The sequence below is a fragment of the Terrapene carolina genome, unplaced genomic scaffold (genome assembly GCF_002925995.2).
Source record: "Terrapene carolina triunguis isolate 2854851 unplaced genomic scaffold, T_m_triunguis-2.0 Scaffold66, whole genome shotgun sequence".
NCBI lineage: Eukaryota > Metazoa > Chordata > Testudines > Emydidae > Terrapene > Terrapene triunguis.
The window spans coordinates 75344960-75361899 of NW_020664417.1; the positions used below are offsets into that span (position 1 = coordinate 75344960).

Sequence of the window (16940 nt, forward strand, 5' to 3'; positions counted from 1 at the left end):
GGTGCTGTGAGGAATGCAGCCTCTTCTCTTCCCTATCCGCAGCTAGGGCTGCTCCTGTCAGGGAGCAGCTGCTCTCTGTTCTGGTGCCACAGCAGCCCCTGGTAGGGGAAAGGCACAACTACAGCACTTCTCCAGCTGAATGTATTTTCTGCTGGGAGGGAGGGGAGAGAATCTGTGCGGGACATGAATTCTGCGCATGTGCAGTGGCACAGAATTCCCCTGGGAGTAGACTCTCTCCTGTTGCTGTAGTGAGTGTCTATAATGAGATGTTACAGCCGCACAACTGCAGTGTAGCAGCTGTGCTGCTCTTGCAGTTTAAGTGTGGACATACCTCTGGTTACCACTGCTCAGGGAGGTTGATTACCTATGTGGAAGTAGAGCAAGAACTGACAGGGATTTGAAGGGGATTTCAATGCATACAGTCTCTTCTGTGAGCAATAGGGAGGTGATGTATGACACCTGCATGTGGCAGGGGTGGGGCTGAGGGGTTCGGAGTGTGGGAAGGGATGCAGGGATGGGGCAGAGGGTTGGGGTGGGGGGAGGTGAGGATTCCGGCTGGGGGTGCAGGCTCTGGATGAGGGCTTTGGGATGCAGGTGGCCCCAGGGTTATAGCAGGGAAAGAGGACTTTCTCTCTCCCCCCCCCCCACCCCCCGGCGTTCTCTCCCTGCAGCAGCACCTGGGTTCGGGGGGAGAGATGTCTCTTCCTACTGCAGCAGTTCTGGGGCTGGGGTCGCAGGATAGGCGCCTCTCTCCTGGCTGCGGCAGTCTGGGGCTGGGTTGGGGCCAAGGGAGGGGCAGCTCTCGCCGCGGCTGGTCTGGGGCTGGGGGAGAAGCATCTCTCCCTGCCGCAGCCTTGAGCACCTGCGCAGCGCGTAATAGGCTGCTGTGCGGCCGCGCAGCTTAGAGGGAACTTAGATGTGCAGGGAGAGCACTAAAAATAGCAGTGTGGGGGCTGGGGCTGGAGCCCAGGAACCCTGAAGCCTGCGGGATCCCAACTCTTTGCCAAGGGTAAAATGTGGTATTGTATGTCTACCCCATGGCCAGACTGAAAAGTCCTGAGACTACCCTGGACTGAAAGAAGTAACTGCAGTAGACAGGGAGACTGATCCCTCCATCCTCTAATCTCAGAATTTTTCTAAAGAGAAGGGTTTCTAAAAATAAGATCTTGGCTCCTATTTGTATTTGGGGCAGCCACCATGTAATAATGTAGAATGACATGTATATGTCTCTGGTGTACATATTTGTCCTTAATCTGTTTAGCTAAAATATATTAAAAGAAGTTTAACTTTATCCTGTCAAGTATCAGGGGGTAGCCGTGTTAGTCTGTATCTACAAAAACAACAAGGAGTCTACTGGTGGCACCTTAAAGACTAATAGATTTATTTGAGCATAAGCTTTCATGGGTAAAAACCTCACTTCTTCGGATGCATCCGAAGAAGTGAGGTTTTTACCCACGAAAGCTTATGCCCAAATAAATCTGTTAGTCTTTAAGGTGCCACCAGACTCCTTGTTGTTTTTGTAACTTTATCCTGTTGACTACTTCTATTGAGGTTAGGTAAACTTCGAATAAGTGACAGAATCATTGCGCTCATTTGCACAGTACAGCTTGTAATGCAGTGTAGGCTATGCTGACCTGGAGTTGCATAACTTCTTGTCAGCCACTCAACATGTTTCACTTGCATCACAAGTGGTTGCCAAGAAAGTGACAATACGGGGCTGGAAACTAGAATCACATATGTACCACTCTTACAGAATTTGAATTGCCTTGTAAATTATGAGAAAGATTGCATATATAAGAAATAGCTATTAGTTTAGGTGTGGCAGTATCATCATTGTTATACATGTAGGCTCCATTATTCCCATTTTTCATGATTAAGTAAATTAAAATATTTCTGTTATTGCTCTTTTCCCCTGAAAAGTCTTTATCTTTTGTTATTGGTGTCGTGCAGGGACACGAGCTCAAGTCACATGCTGGATAATGCATTATTAATTCTAAATAAAACTTTATGCAGTATTATGATTGCATTTCCTTTTATGAATGTAAAATCTTCAGAAGTGTTATGACTCGCATAGCAATTCTAACACAGCGTATATACATATTTAGTATGTTGTACTGCTATGTTATGCAGAGCTTCAGGATAATTTTTTTGGTTTGATAGCCATCAACCCACCAGAAATCTTAACTATCAGCTCTAAATATTTGGTGTTACAAGCTTCAAGTTCTTCCAAATTATCGCATACTGACTACCCAGAGGAATAAAAACCTCCTTCTGAAGTAGATTCAAAAGATGAGGATGATGAAGCCTCATCAGTGAGGTCTGGGGAAAATATTAGATGAAAGGCATAGATCGGTTTCCTGGCTGCTAGGTAAGGAAAAAGTATAGGGATTTCTGCCAGGAATGCTGGCCCAGAGCCCTGGCTGACAGTTTATATCGGTCTCTGGCTAATAGATGTCCAATGTCCACACTAGTTGAAGGGAGAAGAAAGTTTGTCGTCTTTTTTGTTGCTCCAAGGAGGAGTCGGGCTCAGATACTCTTCCTCATCCTTTTGCCTAGCAGCCAGGAGGATATATCTATCCATCTCCTGGCTTTTTTTTTCTTCATGGAAAGTAGCTCCCGTGAATAACTCCATTGCCTGTCTCTGCAACTATTCATAGCTTTCGTAGGGAATAGCAGAGTGTGTTTGTTGACAATTTTATTGCTTCCTATAGGATTTTGTGGTACTGACCAGTCGATTAATTTCATTGTGCAGTTGACAAAACTGAGATAAATTTTGTCTACGTTTTACATAAACAATCTTTTAAAAACTAGAGCATGTACTTTTTATTAAATTAAAATTTAAACTGAAAAAAAAATTGGCTTAGTTTCCACAATTTGCTAGGGAAAGCTTTCAACTTGCCACTTACAAGTACAGTCCTGCTCTGCTCCTGTCTGTTTGTTTATTTAGGACTACAGTTGTCTAAAAGAATCAGTGTATTTCTTGCATCCAGTGTATAACAGAAGATATTAAAATAAAAATACAAATATCCTGAATGCTTAATAGTACACCTCCTTCATTAAAAGTTCTTTGTCAAAATGTTGTCATTGTTAGGATGACCTTAACTGTTCATTTCCAGACTACATAGGATTTGTACTTTTTTAAAATTTTTTTTTAATTTTTGTCTTTAAATATAATTTTGAATGTGCTGTCTTTCTCGCTCCCTTTGCTAAAACTGAATATGGTTATTTCAAGGTATTTCCCCCCTATATACAGTTTATTCCAAGGGTTCTCAAACTTCATTGCACCACAACCCCTTTCTGACAACAAAAATTGCCAGAAAGAGGGGACTGAAGCCTGAGCCCGCTCAAGCCCTGGTGCCCCAAGGGGGACGCCAAAGCCAAAGGACTTCAACCCTCGGCGGGGGGGCCTGTAACCTGAGCCCTGCCACCCAGGGCTGAAGCCCTCAGGCTTTGGCTTCAGCCCCAGGCAGTGGGACTGAGGCTTCAGCCAGCCTTGGGGACCCCATTAAAATGAGGTTTGACCTGCTTTGTGGTCCCAACCCATAGTTTGCGAACTGCTGGTTTATTCTTATAAACATTTTAAGAAGGTGAGGTGGAAACTGTCAGTACTTAAATATTGCATAGTAAATGTACAGTATATGCCTTTTGCAAGTTATACGCTTCTACTCAGGATGAGTACTGCTCACATTCTTTCTGCAGTATTAGTAGTTCAGTTAATAGTTCAATTTGTCACCAGTGGCTTGTAACATTTCTAAACATGGGATTAGATGTTCAAAGCTTACTAAGGGATTTAGGCATTCAGCTACCATTGAAAATGAAGGTAATTGTGTGGTTAAATTCTTATTTGACTTTGAAAATCTCAGCCATAGTAAATAAGGATTTTAACAATAGTTACTCATTATGTAAATAATTTTTTTTCATGATTATTCGTGTTCAGTATGGATGCTTTAGTATTATGCTTCACGCTGTTAGCTGTCCAAATGCACTTAAGTAGCATGAAGCAGAACCATACTTCAGATATTTACAAAAATCTTTTTGGTTTGGAGATTGTGTAGCGTTTTTTGTCATTGTCAGCTGACTATTTCTGCTGGTAAGTAATTTTTTTCACATTTTAGCTCATACTAAAATGGCAAAAAAAATAATCACTTATGAAGATAGCAAAACTTGTCATTATTGTACTAATGTTTTCAAAAGTGAGCTTAATATGGACACTCTTACAATAAATGTTCACTAAGTTACAGTATGTAAAGTGGTACCAGTATTAGAAATAATGGTAGCAGAAATCCTGGAAGAGGGTGTCAGCTGGGGTGTCTTAAATTGTAGGCTAATTTAACAGTTAGCTAAGCTATATAGGACAATTCTATTCTAAAATAGGGTACCACATCATGAGTTCTGTATAATTGTTCTGTAACCGCTTACCTTGAATCTGTGACTTAGACATTGAGACCGAAGGATGGCATTTTCAAAAATGCTCAGCATTGGCCTAACTCTGCTTTCATTGAAGTCAATGGTTGACTTCAGTGAAGGCAGAGTTAGGCCAATGCTGAGTGTTTTTGAAAAACACCCAAACTTTTCAGAAGAAACTGAAATATCATAGAACTGGAAGAGACCTCGAGAGGTCATCTAGTTCAGTCCCCTGCACTCAAGGCGGGACTAAATATTATCTAGACCATCCCTAACAGGTGTTTGTCCAACCTGCTCTTGAAAATCCCCAATGATGGAGATTCCACAACCTCACTAGGCAATTTATTCCAGTGCTTAACCACTCTGACAGTTAGGAAGTTTTTCCTAATGTCCAACCTAAACCGCCCTTGCTGCAATTTAAGCCCATTGCTTCTTGTCCTATCCTCAGAGGTTAAGAAGAACAATTTTTCTCCCTTCTCCTTGTGACAGCCTTTTATGTACTTGAAAACTGTTATCATGTCCCCTCTCAGTCTTCTCTTTTCCAGACTAAACAAACCCGTTTTTTTCAATCTTCCCTCATAGGTCATGTTTTCTAGACCTCTAATCATTTTTGTTGCTCTTCTCTGGACATTCTCCAATTTGTTCACATCTTTCCTGAAATGTGGTGCTCAGAACTGGACACACTACTCCAGTTGAGGCCTAATCAGCGCGGTGTAGAGCAGAAGAATTACTTCTCGTGTCTTGCTTACAATACTCCTGCTAATACATCCCAGAATGATGTTTGCTTTTTTTTTTGTTTTGTTTTTTTTTTGTTTTGCAACTGTTACGCTGTTGACTCATATTTAGCTTGTGATCCACTATGACCCCCAGATCCCTTTCCGCAGTACTCCTTCCTAGGCAGTAATTTCCTATTTTGTATGTGTGCAACTGATTGTTCCTTCCTAAGTGGAGTAATTTGCATTTGTCCTTATTGAATTTCATCCTATTTACTTTACACCATTTCTCCAGTTTGTCCAGATCATTTTGAATTTTAATCCTGTCCTCCAAAGCACTTGCAACCCCTCCCACCTTGGTAGCACCTGCAAACTTTATAAGTGTACTCTCTATGCCATTATCTATTGGGGGGAGGGATAGCTCAGTGGTTTGAGCATTGGCCTGCTAAGCCCAGGGTTGTGAGTTCAATCCTTGAGGGGGCCACTTAGGGATCTGGGGCAAAATCAGTACTTGGTCCTGCTAGTGCAGGCAGGGGGCTGGACTCCATGACCTTTCACGGTCCCTTCCAGCTCTATGAGATACGTTTATCTCCATATATTATATTATTTAAATCATTGATGAAGATATTGAACAGAATTGGACCCAGAACCAATTTCTGCAGGACCCCACTCATTATGCCCTTCCAGCATGACGGTGAACCACTGATAACTACTCTCGGAACGATTTTCCAACCAGTTATGCGCCCACCTTATAGTAGCTCCATCTAGGTTGTACTTCCCTAGTTTGTTTATGAGAAGGTCATGCGAGACAGTATCAAAAGCCTTACTAAAGTCAAGATATACCACATCTATCACTTCCCCCCCATCCACAAGACTTTTACCTTGTCAAAGAAAGCTATCAGGTTGGTTTGACACGATTTGTTCTTGACAAATCCATGCTGACTGTTATTTATTACCTTATTATCTTCTAAGTGTTTGCAAATTGATTGCTTAATTATTTGCTCCATTGTATGGTTCAGCTTCTTTAGTTTAGGTGTATCAGTATCATATTATGTAATGGGTTATTTACCCACTTAATTTAAAGTTGGGATGAGGGACGAACAGTGCATATGAGTAGACCTACCAAATTCATGGTTCATTTTGGTCAATTTCACAGTCATAGGATTTTAAATACTGTAAATGTCATGATTTCAGCTATTTAAATCTGAAATTTCACAGTGTTGTAATTGTTTGGCTCCTGACCAAAAAAGATGGGGGAGGGGGGAACACAAGGTTATTGTGGGGGGGGGAGGGGTTGCAGTGTTGCTACCCTGCCGCCAGCAGCGGTGCAGAAGTAAGTGCTGCCTTCAGAGGTGGGCAGCTGGAGAGCAGCGGCTCCTGGCTGGGCTCCCAACCCTGAAGAATGGTGCTGCTGCTGGCAGCAGCTCTAAAGTAAGGATGGCATGGTATGGTATTGCCACCTTTACTTCTTCGCTGCTGCCTGCAGAGCTGGGCCCCCAGTCAGCAGCCACCACTCCAGCCGCCCAGCTCTGAAGACAGCAGCACAGAAGTAAGGGTGGAATGGTATGGTATTGCCACCCTTCTGTGCTGCTGCTGGCAGGGTGTTGCCTTCAGAGCTGGGTGCCTGGCCAACAGCCACCACTCTCCAGTTGCCTAGCTCTGAAGGCAGTGCAGAAATAAGGGTGGCAATACTGTGACCCCCCCCCCCCCACCACCACCAAAATAACCTTGCGATCTCCCTGCAACTCCCTTTTGGGTCAGGACCCCCAATATGAGAAACACCAGTCTCCCCCCTGAAACCTGTATAATATAGGGTAAAAGCACACACAAGACCAGATTTCATGGTCTGTGACGCGTTTTTCATGGCCATGAATTTGGTAGGGCCCTATGTATGAGAAATGGGAGTTGCATATACTACTTTAGACGCTAACTTGACTTGCAAGGATTAAAAAAAAAAAAAAAAATCCAGAGAGACAATTAGCCTCTCTTTCTTCTAGCTTTCCAAGACCAACTTCTCCAACAACAATGATTTTCGGGCTCTTCTGCAATCACTGTATGCCACGTTCAAGGAATTTAAAATGCACGAGCAGATTGAAAATGAATACATCATTGGCTTACTTCAGCAGCGCAGTCGGACTGTGTATAACGTTCATTCGGACAACAAACTCTCAGAGATGCTTAGTCTCTTTGAGAAAGGGCTGAAGAATGTGAAGGTAAGCTGCCAAAAATAGGCTAAAAGAAGTACTTGTTTAGCTTTTAATTGTGTAATAAGGGAAACTTGCTAAGATTAGTCATTGGTCTGCTTCTGCTTCATTTATTTGATGAGAAACTTTAGAAAACAAAGAATTGGATTATACTCAGGCTTTCTTAGCATGTTACTACAACTTTATGGTCTCAGTAAGCAGAAACTGCAGTGCAAGTTTCATCATTTAGCATAGCTGTTAAATGAATCTTTTTCTCTCTCTCTCATTTTATATATATATAACTTGAACATAAATTAGACTGTTAGAATTATATATAGATATCTCCCTCTATTAGACAGATAAAAGATTAAAATGCTACAAAGCAAAATGCTACTGACACAATATTTTTGTTCTTGTAAAGAGAATAGTTATGAATACAGAGGAAAGCCTAGAAGATTACTAGTAAGTATTATATAGGAGAAATTTTGGAAACTTTCTTTGAAATCACAAAATTCAAACCTGAAAATTTAAAATGAGATTAATTTAACAGCTGTGTTACTTGATTAAATATACACTTCAGTTTCTGCTTACTGAGACCATAAATCTTTTCATAACATGCCCCAAAAGCCTGAGTAATCTAATTAATTGTTTTCTAAAGATATACACATCTCTTGTATGGAGGTAATTACATTTATTATGGTCTTTTACTTCTCCTGCACTTGGCCCTCTAATTCATTTTGCCCAGGACTGCTACTAACATTCCAATGCTGAGTAGCTGTAAATGATTGCCATTTTTTTGGTTTGTTTTCAAATCAATCTTTGACAAATATTTTTTTATTCCAAATATGGAATTTCCTCTGCTGTGCCCTTCCCATTCTTCTTCTTTTTGTTCACCTCACTTTTTGGAATGAAAACTTGGGTCTCCATTGATCATTTGACATCCTATATTAAACTTGCCAAAGCAGATGCTCTGTAGTTACGTTAAAAATGTTAACTTATCACTTTTGATCATAGTCACTAAATGTCGGTCTGGACACTTGGTCTCAGTAAAAGGAGCCAAGTAGACTGTTTTTCTCTCGCTTTGTGTTTTTGTTGCTACAGAGTGTCAAAAAGGTGAGACTTTTTTTGAACTCTAACCAGTATTTCTAGGGTTGTCACACTTGGGGAACTCCTTGTCCAATTCACCTCACATTGTGTAGAAATAGTGTACTTTGGCCCCTGGCGTAACCTGCCAGTGGAGTCCAATATGACACACTGTGAAGCTGGGATGGGGGAAGGTAGAATTGGGCTGATAGTGGGAAACTCAGTGCACCTTGATGTAAGTGACCCTAGTTGGTTGATGATGCTGTTGAAACCTTGTTTAATCTGAGCTTGGTTTATCTCTTACTTCTGAGTTTTGCCCATATAGGAAGTTGTAGTCAGATATATGTAACCTACGTGTTTTGTACTACTGACTACAGCTGGGCAAAAAACTTTTTTTGATCACTGGCAGGTCTCAAAAATTGAAGTAATTTTTTTTTTTTTTAAACAGGTGAACCCAAAACTTTTTTTTTTTTTTGAGTTTTCAATTAATCAAAAAGTCGGAAAACTTCATTTCATGTAAAAACAAAACAAAAAGCCCCTTTGATACCAAATGAAACATTTTGTTTAAATTTTGGGCACTTTTAACCATTTTTCAATAAAAGGAAATGTAATGAATGGCTAGATTCACAAAACAGAAGTGGGGATATCCCCATTATACCCAATAGCCTGGTGGTTAGGGCACTCACGTGGGATGTGGGAGATGTACATTTGAAACCCTGCTCTGAAACGAGGACATGAACCCAGGTCTTTCACATTCCAGGTGCGTTCTATACCCACCAGGCTATTAGCTATTCTGGTGTTGGTCTCTCTCATTCTCTTGTGAAAGCAGTTCCACTTCATATCAATAATTAATCATGAACTGGGCCAGAGAGAGTGAAAATGGATGTGTAACCTGGTGGTTAGGGCCCTCACCTAGGAGGGGGGACACCTAGGTTTCAGTCCCTGCTCCAGTGAATGTTTGTTTATACAGAGTGGAATGGTTTCTACAGGGGAGACTCTGAAGGACCTACCCAGAATAGCCAATAGTCTGGTGGCTAGGGAATTAACCTGGGATGATGTAAACCTGGCTTCAAATCCCTGCTTCAGGACCAGGGTTTAAACCTGAGTCTCCCACATCGCAGGCGAGTGTCTTAACCACTGGGTCTGAGGGCACCACCACAGTTTTGTGAATCTAGCCTGACATTTCGGAAACAATTTGCTGAAATTGACATGACAAAGTAAGGAAATAACCATTTAACAACCAACCTTCATCTTCTTGCTTCTCAGATATTGTCATCAATTTTTACTGGCTTCTCATGTAGAAAACTAACCTAAAAAGAGAAACGGGAATTTTGGTAAATACTTTGCTAGAGCTATTTGATCTGCTTTGAATTAAACAGGTTGGACTGCACTTGTGTTTTTCTCTGCAGTATTGTTATGTTAACTTTGAATAGATACATTTGTTTGTAGAAATCAGTTTTAAGAAAAGTGTAAAAATTAAGATTTCAGCATGTTTCCTCTCCTGCATTAGTTTTTTTTGTATCTGAGCCCATGACCACATTACTGATATTGGCTATCATACACAGTACTGGAAATTTCTCAGTCCATCTATTGGGTATTATAGCTCAACAGAATATTAGCCTTGTATTTACTTTTCATTTTCAACACAGGAAAAAAACACCAAACTGTTCACTCTCTCTCTCTCTCTCTCTCTCTCTCTCACACACACGTTTTTTTGATGATGCAAGGTTGTGTTACCGCCTCCTTCCTGTACTATTGCAAAATTCACTGTAAAGAATTTCCTTCTGTCACAATCTGGACAGACTCCAGGGCCAGATTCTTATTACAGGAATACAGAAAGGGTAACAGTCATAGCTGAGAAAGATCAGTTAGCAAATAAGTCACAATGTTTAAAGTAAAGTATTTATTTTAAAAACTGACTGTTTCAAAGTAAGTTTTTATATGGCGCATTTAGTTAGAAACTACAAGTTGTTATTTAACTGGGATATTAGGTTAATTCATGTAGCGTTTATATATTTAAAATACAAAACTAAGCTAGTATATAACTTGTGCAGAATTTCCCAGAGAACACATGTAAATTATTTATATTAAATTTATTACTTTACACTTTTTTGGTGTGGCTGATTGGTAGGTTTTAATCTACAACAATCTTAATACTTACATGTAAACCTTGCAATTACTTTAGAGTAGAAGTCAGATAATTCATATGTGATGACAAAGTAGACTAGAATTACAATAATATAGTATTTGTTAATTTGACTAGCGATGGATTATTGACCTATTATGAATTATTGATGTGAAATAACAAAGAAGTGAACAAACAAGATTAAAAAAAACCAAGGATGCTTCATCACAGAATGTACTTTATTATGTTGACTAATGTAGTTTTGTTTTATTTGTGGTACTTCATAGCATAGTATACTGTATTTTTTTAAATAATTACATTGTTAATATGAACATATAGCATCTCTGAGAAATGTTGTGATCCGTTCTTCAGGATTTGTAGACCTGGGGTTAGCAAGGTTCTGCTGTTTCTGATTAATGACACAGTGCATTTTAGATTGTAACAGAAGAAATAAACTACAACTTTTCTAGTGCGGAAGACATCTACGAGAGTAAGAAATATGCTAATGATCTCTATACTAAAAGTTTAACCATTTTTTGTATGTTCAAAAATTAACTCTGCCTTTCCAGAAGTGATTGTATCTTGAGAGCTATGGGAGCTATGGATATACATTTCAGTTCTTAAACCCTATGGAGAGCTTTTCAGGTTAAATCATACTTTTTCTTTTCAGAATGAATATGAACAGCTAAACTATGCTAAACAGCTGAAAGAGAGGTTGGAAGCCTTCACCAGGGATTTCCTTCCTCACATGAAAGAGGAGGAGGAGGTATGTAGAACTTATCTCTTAAAGCTAAACCAGTTTTCTTCTCTGAATGTTTGGAACTGCTGGTCTTCGGGTCCTGAGAACCGAAGAAGAGGTCTGTGTAAGCTTGAAAGCTTGTCTCTTTTACCAATAGAAGTTGGTCCAATAAAAGATATTACTTCTCTCATTTTGTCTCTCTAATATTTATTAAATAATTTAAAATTCCAGGTATAGTGAAAGTCAAGTGGTTTTGGCATGATTAGCCTTTTTGATAAGAAGTATTTACACTGAGTGAATTGTACAGGATTTCACCCTAATTTTGGATTAGAAATGAAGAATATATGACATCTACTATAGAAGTTCAAGGCACACTTACTTTTTATTTTATGGCTGATTTGATGTATAGATTGCCTCTGAGCTTCACTAGTAAATGGAACATGGAATTTTAAAGATATTTGAACAGTTTGTTTCTATAATTTAAACTTTCAGTATAAAATTATGGTAATAGTGAATAATGTATATGGACCATTTTAATTTGACAGTTTTTCTAGGTATTCATACCATGACTGTGGTATCTTAGGAATGCATTCTTTCTGTGTTTAAAAATATATATAACTTTTTTTTCTTAAGGAATACCTTTAAATGTATTGAGAATATTATTTCATACGGGTGTTTTTCTTAAATTTTAAACATAATGTCTGATTACTTTAAAATAGCTTCTCTAAAAGAAGATCTAGTAAAACTGGCCAAAGATCTACAAATATTAAAAGCAAAACCAAAAAATGTTTGATGTTATAAACCAGTGGCCCATGAATTAAACAGCTTCTCTCAAGCTGCTGCATATATTTGACATATACAGACTGGTATTGTCAGTCTGATTCTGTTTTGTGTGTTTCCAAAAATTGGGAAACATCCTTGGAGAGAGTAAAGCCTCCCAACTCTGCTCAAGAGAGAAGACCTCTCATGTATTATTAATAATAATACTTTAGTGTCTTCTATGTGAGGATCTTAATATTTTCTGAGTTAAACACATATTCTTAGCTCCATTTCATATATGGGGAAACTGAAGAAACAAGACAGGTCTACACTAGAAATTTAGGCCAACCCAGCTATGTCACTCAGGAGTGTGAAAAATTCACACCCTTGCGCAACGTAGTTAAGCTGGCCTAAATCCCCATGTAGACAGCACAAGATCCACAGAAGAATTCTTCCATCGATTTAGCTGCTGCCTCTTGAGGAGGTGGATTACCTGCACTGATGGGAGAACCCCTCCTGTGGAAGTAGGTAGTTGTCTACACTGAAGCACTATAATGGTACCACTGTAGCATTTTAAGTTTAGACAAGCCCACAATAATTTTACTTGCCCAAGGCCATGCAATCAGCTGTTTGCAGATTTGGGATTAGAATTCGGGAATTTCAGATTCTTCACCTGGCACTCATTACTATGCATCATGTTGCTCCTTTTCTAATTTAATGTTTACAACAGGAGTTACAAAAGTTATATATATCATTTTAAACACATTGTGGCAGCAATGTGGTTTTTTTTGGTTGTGGATAACTGGCATTTATTGGTTTAGGTTTTTCAGCCCATGTTGATGGAATATTTTACTTACGAAGAATTGAAGGATATTAAAAAGAAAGTTATTGATCAACACTGCTCACAGAAGGAAGCTGCAGAACTTGTTAGAGGTCTTAGCATTTGGAATCAGCGGAAGAGCTCTGTGGATGAGAAAACAGATCAAGGTGAACCATTTTTAATTAAACCAAATGCAATTTTAAATTTGCAGGTATAATCCACTAAAATCACTCCAGTGAAGAGTTGTCACTGTACGTTTTTTGAATGCTTTTACATGGTTTTTATTTGTTAGAAAACGGTGTCTGTCTTCAAAATTGCAGTGATATTTTGGGAAGAATATTTCTGTTGTAGATTTTTAGAAGTTTCAATGTGGGTGTGTATTCAAGCATATCTCGTTCTTCCCCCGGCAATGCTTTGTCCAAATTATAGCAAACATGCAGAGTCTGGTGTTTAACTTTTAATTTCATGCTTCAATTTCAGATTGTATTTTCTGTTTCCAGACCCTGCCTTCACTACCTGAAGGCAGGGTCTGGAGGTTTCTCAGTTGATATCCTCAACAGAGCAGAAGAGTTAAGTCAGCTGACAATATCCCAAGTAATAGAACTCCCCCTTGGCCTTCCTTGTCCAAGGAGCCAGAAGGGGAAGATAAGCAGGGAAGGAAAGGGTCGGAAAAATGTTTCTGCAAGATGAATGACTGAATAAAGTGAAACTTCATCCTCACTTTTAGAATGAAATTTGGACAATTCTGAAACACCACCTTGCTTTTCATTTATGAAACTTAGTATCAGATGGTTCACTTGATAAGGGCCTGTTGCTTGTTTAATCTGAATGTTGGAGCATTAATAAAATTTTCAATGTAAAAAATACTCCTAGCTGAAAAGGTGGCCTAGTCAGCTTAGTAGGAGGCTTGTGTTGTTCCACAACACCAGGAATATTGTAATGGGATAGTAAATACAGCACATCATCATGAAACTGACTACCAAGGATAAAGAGGTACTGTTCCAACTTCAGTCTGTTCATGAAAATCTAACAAACTTGAATTGAAGACTGTAATCCAAACAGTGACAAGATTTGAGACTTCCTTTGAACCACTAAACTGATCAGTTTCTACTTTGTAGGCCAAGCTGACAGAGAATAAAATCATGTGTCAGAATGCAAAATACATCTTGGTCTCTGACCAATCTGATATGGCGGACACATAGCCTGCTGGAATTAGCTCCTGCCATCTCTATCCCCAAATTCCCACTCAGTTAGTAAGACTTCTACAACTTTTCTGTCCGGAGTTTAGTCAGCTTTGGTATCAAAGTTGATTTGTGGGGGAAGCATATGTGAAGGTATGTGATTTTTTTTTTTTTGAAGGAAGCATATAAATTCCACCCATTTTAAAAAATGGAGAAAGTATCCATCGCTGATGTCTGTTTCTTGTGCACTGCTACTTTCTTTTGAGATAAAGCAAAATATATATATTTCATCTGAGGAAGATTTGCTGAATGCCTAATTTAAGGTGTTTGTTAATCAAGTGAACCTGTGCATGATTGCATTTTCCTTTCCTGCCAGAGAAATGGCAAGCAGGACATTTTGTTGGACAAATTCCCTGTCTTGTCCTGCACTTACTTCGGAGGCTTCTCAACACAGGAAAAGAGACTTTACCCCTCTCTGAATAGTCATGTAAAACATCATGGTTTGATTTTCATTTTGTCAGTTTTCTGGGATACCATTTGTCTGAAGTCTTGTATGCACTTCAGGCTTGAAGCTCAGCTCCAGGCATACAAATAAATTGGTATTCCCAAAGGGAACCAAGATACTAAATGTGGAACCCTGCAGGGTGATCTCCCTTATTGTGCAGTCTTTATGGGAGGCTCTGATCTTAGCCACATCAAGAATGTCTTCTAGATACACAAATTGTTTTATGGGAGCAAGTTGGAAATTTGGGTAGCTTGTAGAATATGAATGTCAAGTTAGAAAAGCCTAACTTCGATGACACCAGCAATTCCTGCGGTGAATTGATCAGTTCCGTGGATCACTTCCGTAGCAATGTCTTTGGTTGACCAGTTGTCCAGATAAGAAAACACATGCATTCCTATTCAGTATTAAATGAAATACAGTATATTCAAGCGGTTGCTAAATGTTTGCAAGCCAACATCATGAATTGAGGGTACTATTTCTGTGCTTACTTAATTAGAAATCTGGGATACAACCTGAGACTGGGCTTGATCCTGATGTGTAAGACTCCATAAGGTTCAGAAGTTGTAGCCTGCTTCCGGTCTCTGGAAGCAAGTCACCGACTACTGGAAAAATCACTTTTGACTTTTTCTTTCGTAACAAACTAGTGTCTCTGATACTCGGAATGGTAAGGTAGTTGAACTGTTTTTGAATCTGGTCTATGAGAATTCACTCTTCTCACATTCTGGAAGCACACATTCTGGACTCCATTATAACACACTTACCTTTGGAGAAAATCTTATTCTTTTGATGTAATGGGAAAGAATAGCATTGCCTCTATGGTTCTGGTGTCTGAAAGACCTATTTAAGGTGAGTATCACCTTCCCTTTCTGACGAGCTAAGGAGTAGAAGGAAAAAAAGACAAATATTTAGCCTTCAAATCATTTGTACCACGTCTCATAGTCTTTCTTTGTTATGAATGTTCATTTTAAAAATCTGATTCCTTACTGATTGAATTTTTCTCACCACTACTTACAGAAATTCCACAGACCTTACCCAGCCAGTAGAAACTATTTCTCTATATATTTATTTTGTAGCAGCTAGTGGTTATGTACAAATTATTTTAAACAATACTTTACATAAATTCACCCATAATGAGGCGTATTAAAGCTACTGATTGTTTGCTAGCAATGAACAGAAACAAAAAACGAAATATGATACCTGTGCTTTAGAGCACTTTGTAAGACACTTACTTGGTTTTGTTCCTTAGTCCTGGCCACTCAGAAGTTTAAAAAGGTATTACCTACACTAGTTAGTTGCACCCAGAAGAGAATGGGGAGCCAAGTGCAAAGATTTGAGGCTTGAAGCATAGAGGATGTCCTTATGTTAGCTTTCCCCAGTCAAGAAGGCTGAGTGCTTGGAGGTAATAAAAACATGATCCTCATTGGATAGGACTAGTTGCAGCTTTCTTGCTAGCTGCAGATGAGAAAAGTCCCTGTGGCTTAGTACAGTACCCTGAGAATCCAGGAGCAGCCATGGTTTGTGTTTTGTCAAAGACAGGCATATGTGCTGTTAAAAGGTGCAAATCCTGCTTCTGCCTATTTCGATAAGTTTTCACTACCACAAAGTATTGCTTCCATTCCACCTGGCTTGAGTAGCATCCATATCCCTTTCTTGGCCAGACTTTGGAAAGGAAATTAGGCTGTATAATCTGTAAAGGAAATGGTAGGGGTTCAACTGAGTTATTGTGATCTTCAGTGGCATTTATAACATAGAATGTTTAAAAAACAGCCCCCTTCCCCCCATGCCTTCTGAATATTTTTATGTGAAATATTCTTTTAGCTCTTATTACCAAACAAATTGAATGTATTCTTATGTTAGCTTTAATGCATTTTATCATTGCATCACCTTGGGAAAAATGAGTCCAGCCATTATCACTTAACTGAAGAAACATACGCTGATCCCCCTTTATTAACACACATGTTTTATATTTCAGAAACTGAAGTGACAGGGCATACCACAAATATTACCCATCTTCCTCCTGAAGTAATGCTGACCATTTTCAGTTACCTTAACCCTCAGGAGTTGTGTCGATGTAGTCAAGTAAGCACTAAGTGGTCTCAACTGGTTAAAACTGGATCTCTTTGGAAACACCTTTACCCTGTTCATTGGGCCAGAGGTAGGTTAGTATATAGTGTTCTCTATCCTTGTGTTCTAAATGTGATATTGTGGCTGCTTTAGTAGTCTTATTGCAGCGGATTCAGAGAAATTGTATAGTAAAAGTGAAATATTTCATATTTTTGTTGCAGGCTTTTCTTGTACAGACAAAGTCTTTAGAGGCTTTTTACGTATTGTAAGACTCCAATAAAGGGTACAAGCCACAGAAGCAACAAAACCTCTGTTCCTTTGCAGAGAGCTACAATCGGCATGTCACTGTTTCCCCACAATTAGT

The 16940-nt window shown here is 39.2% G+C and overlaps 1 protein-coding gene across 2 annotated transcripts in view; it reads left to right on the top strand.

Annotated features, from left to right (window-relative positions):
* FBXL5 (F-box and leucine rich repeat protein 5) overlaps positions 1-16940 on the top strand; it is a 52360-nt gene that overhangs the window by 9260 nt on the left and 26160 nt on the right. For both annotated transcript variants that reach the window (XM_024212269.3, XM_024212268.2), the window contains exons 2-5: positions 7115-7330; positions 11179-11274; positions 12828-12993; positions 16485-16667. In XM_024212269.3, the coding sequence (XP_024068037.1) occupies positions 7115-7330; positions 11179-11274; positions 12828-12993; positions 16485-16667 (661 nt within the window). The remainder of the gene's footprint in view (positions 1-7114; positions 7331-11178; positions 11275-12827; positions 12994-16484; positions 16668-16940) is intronic.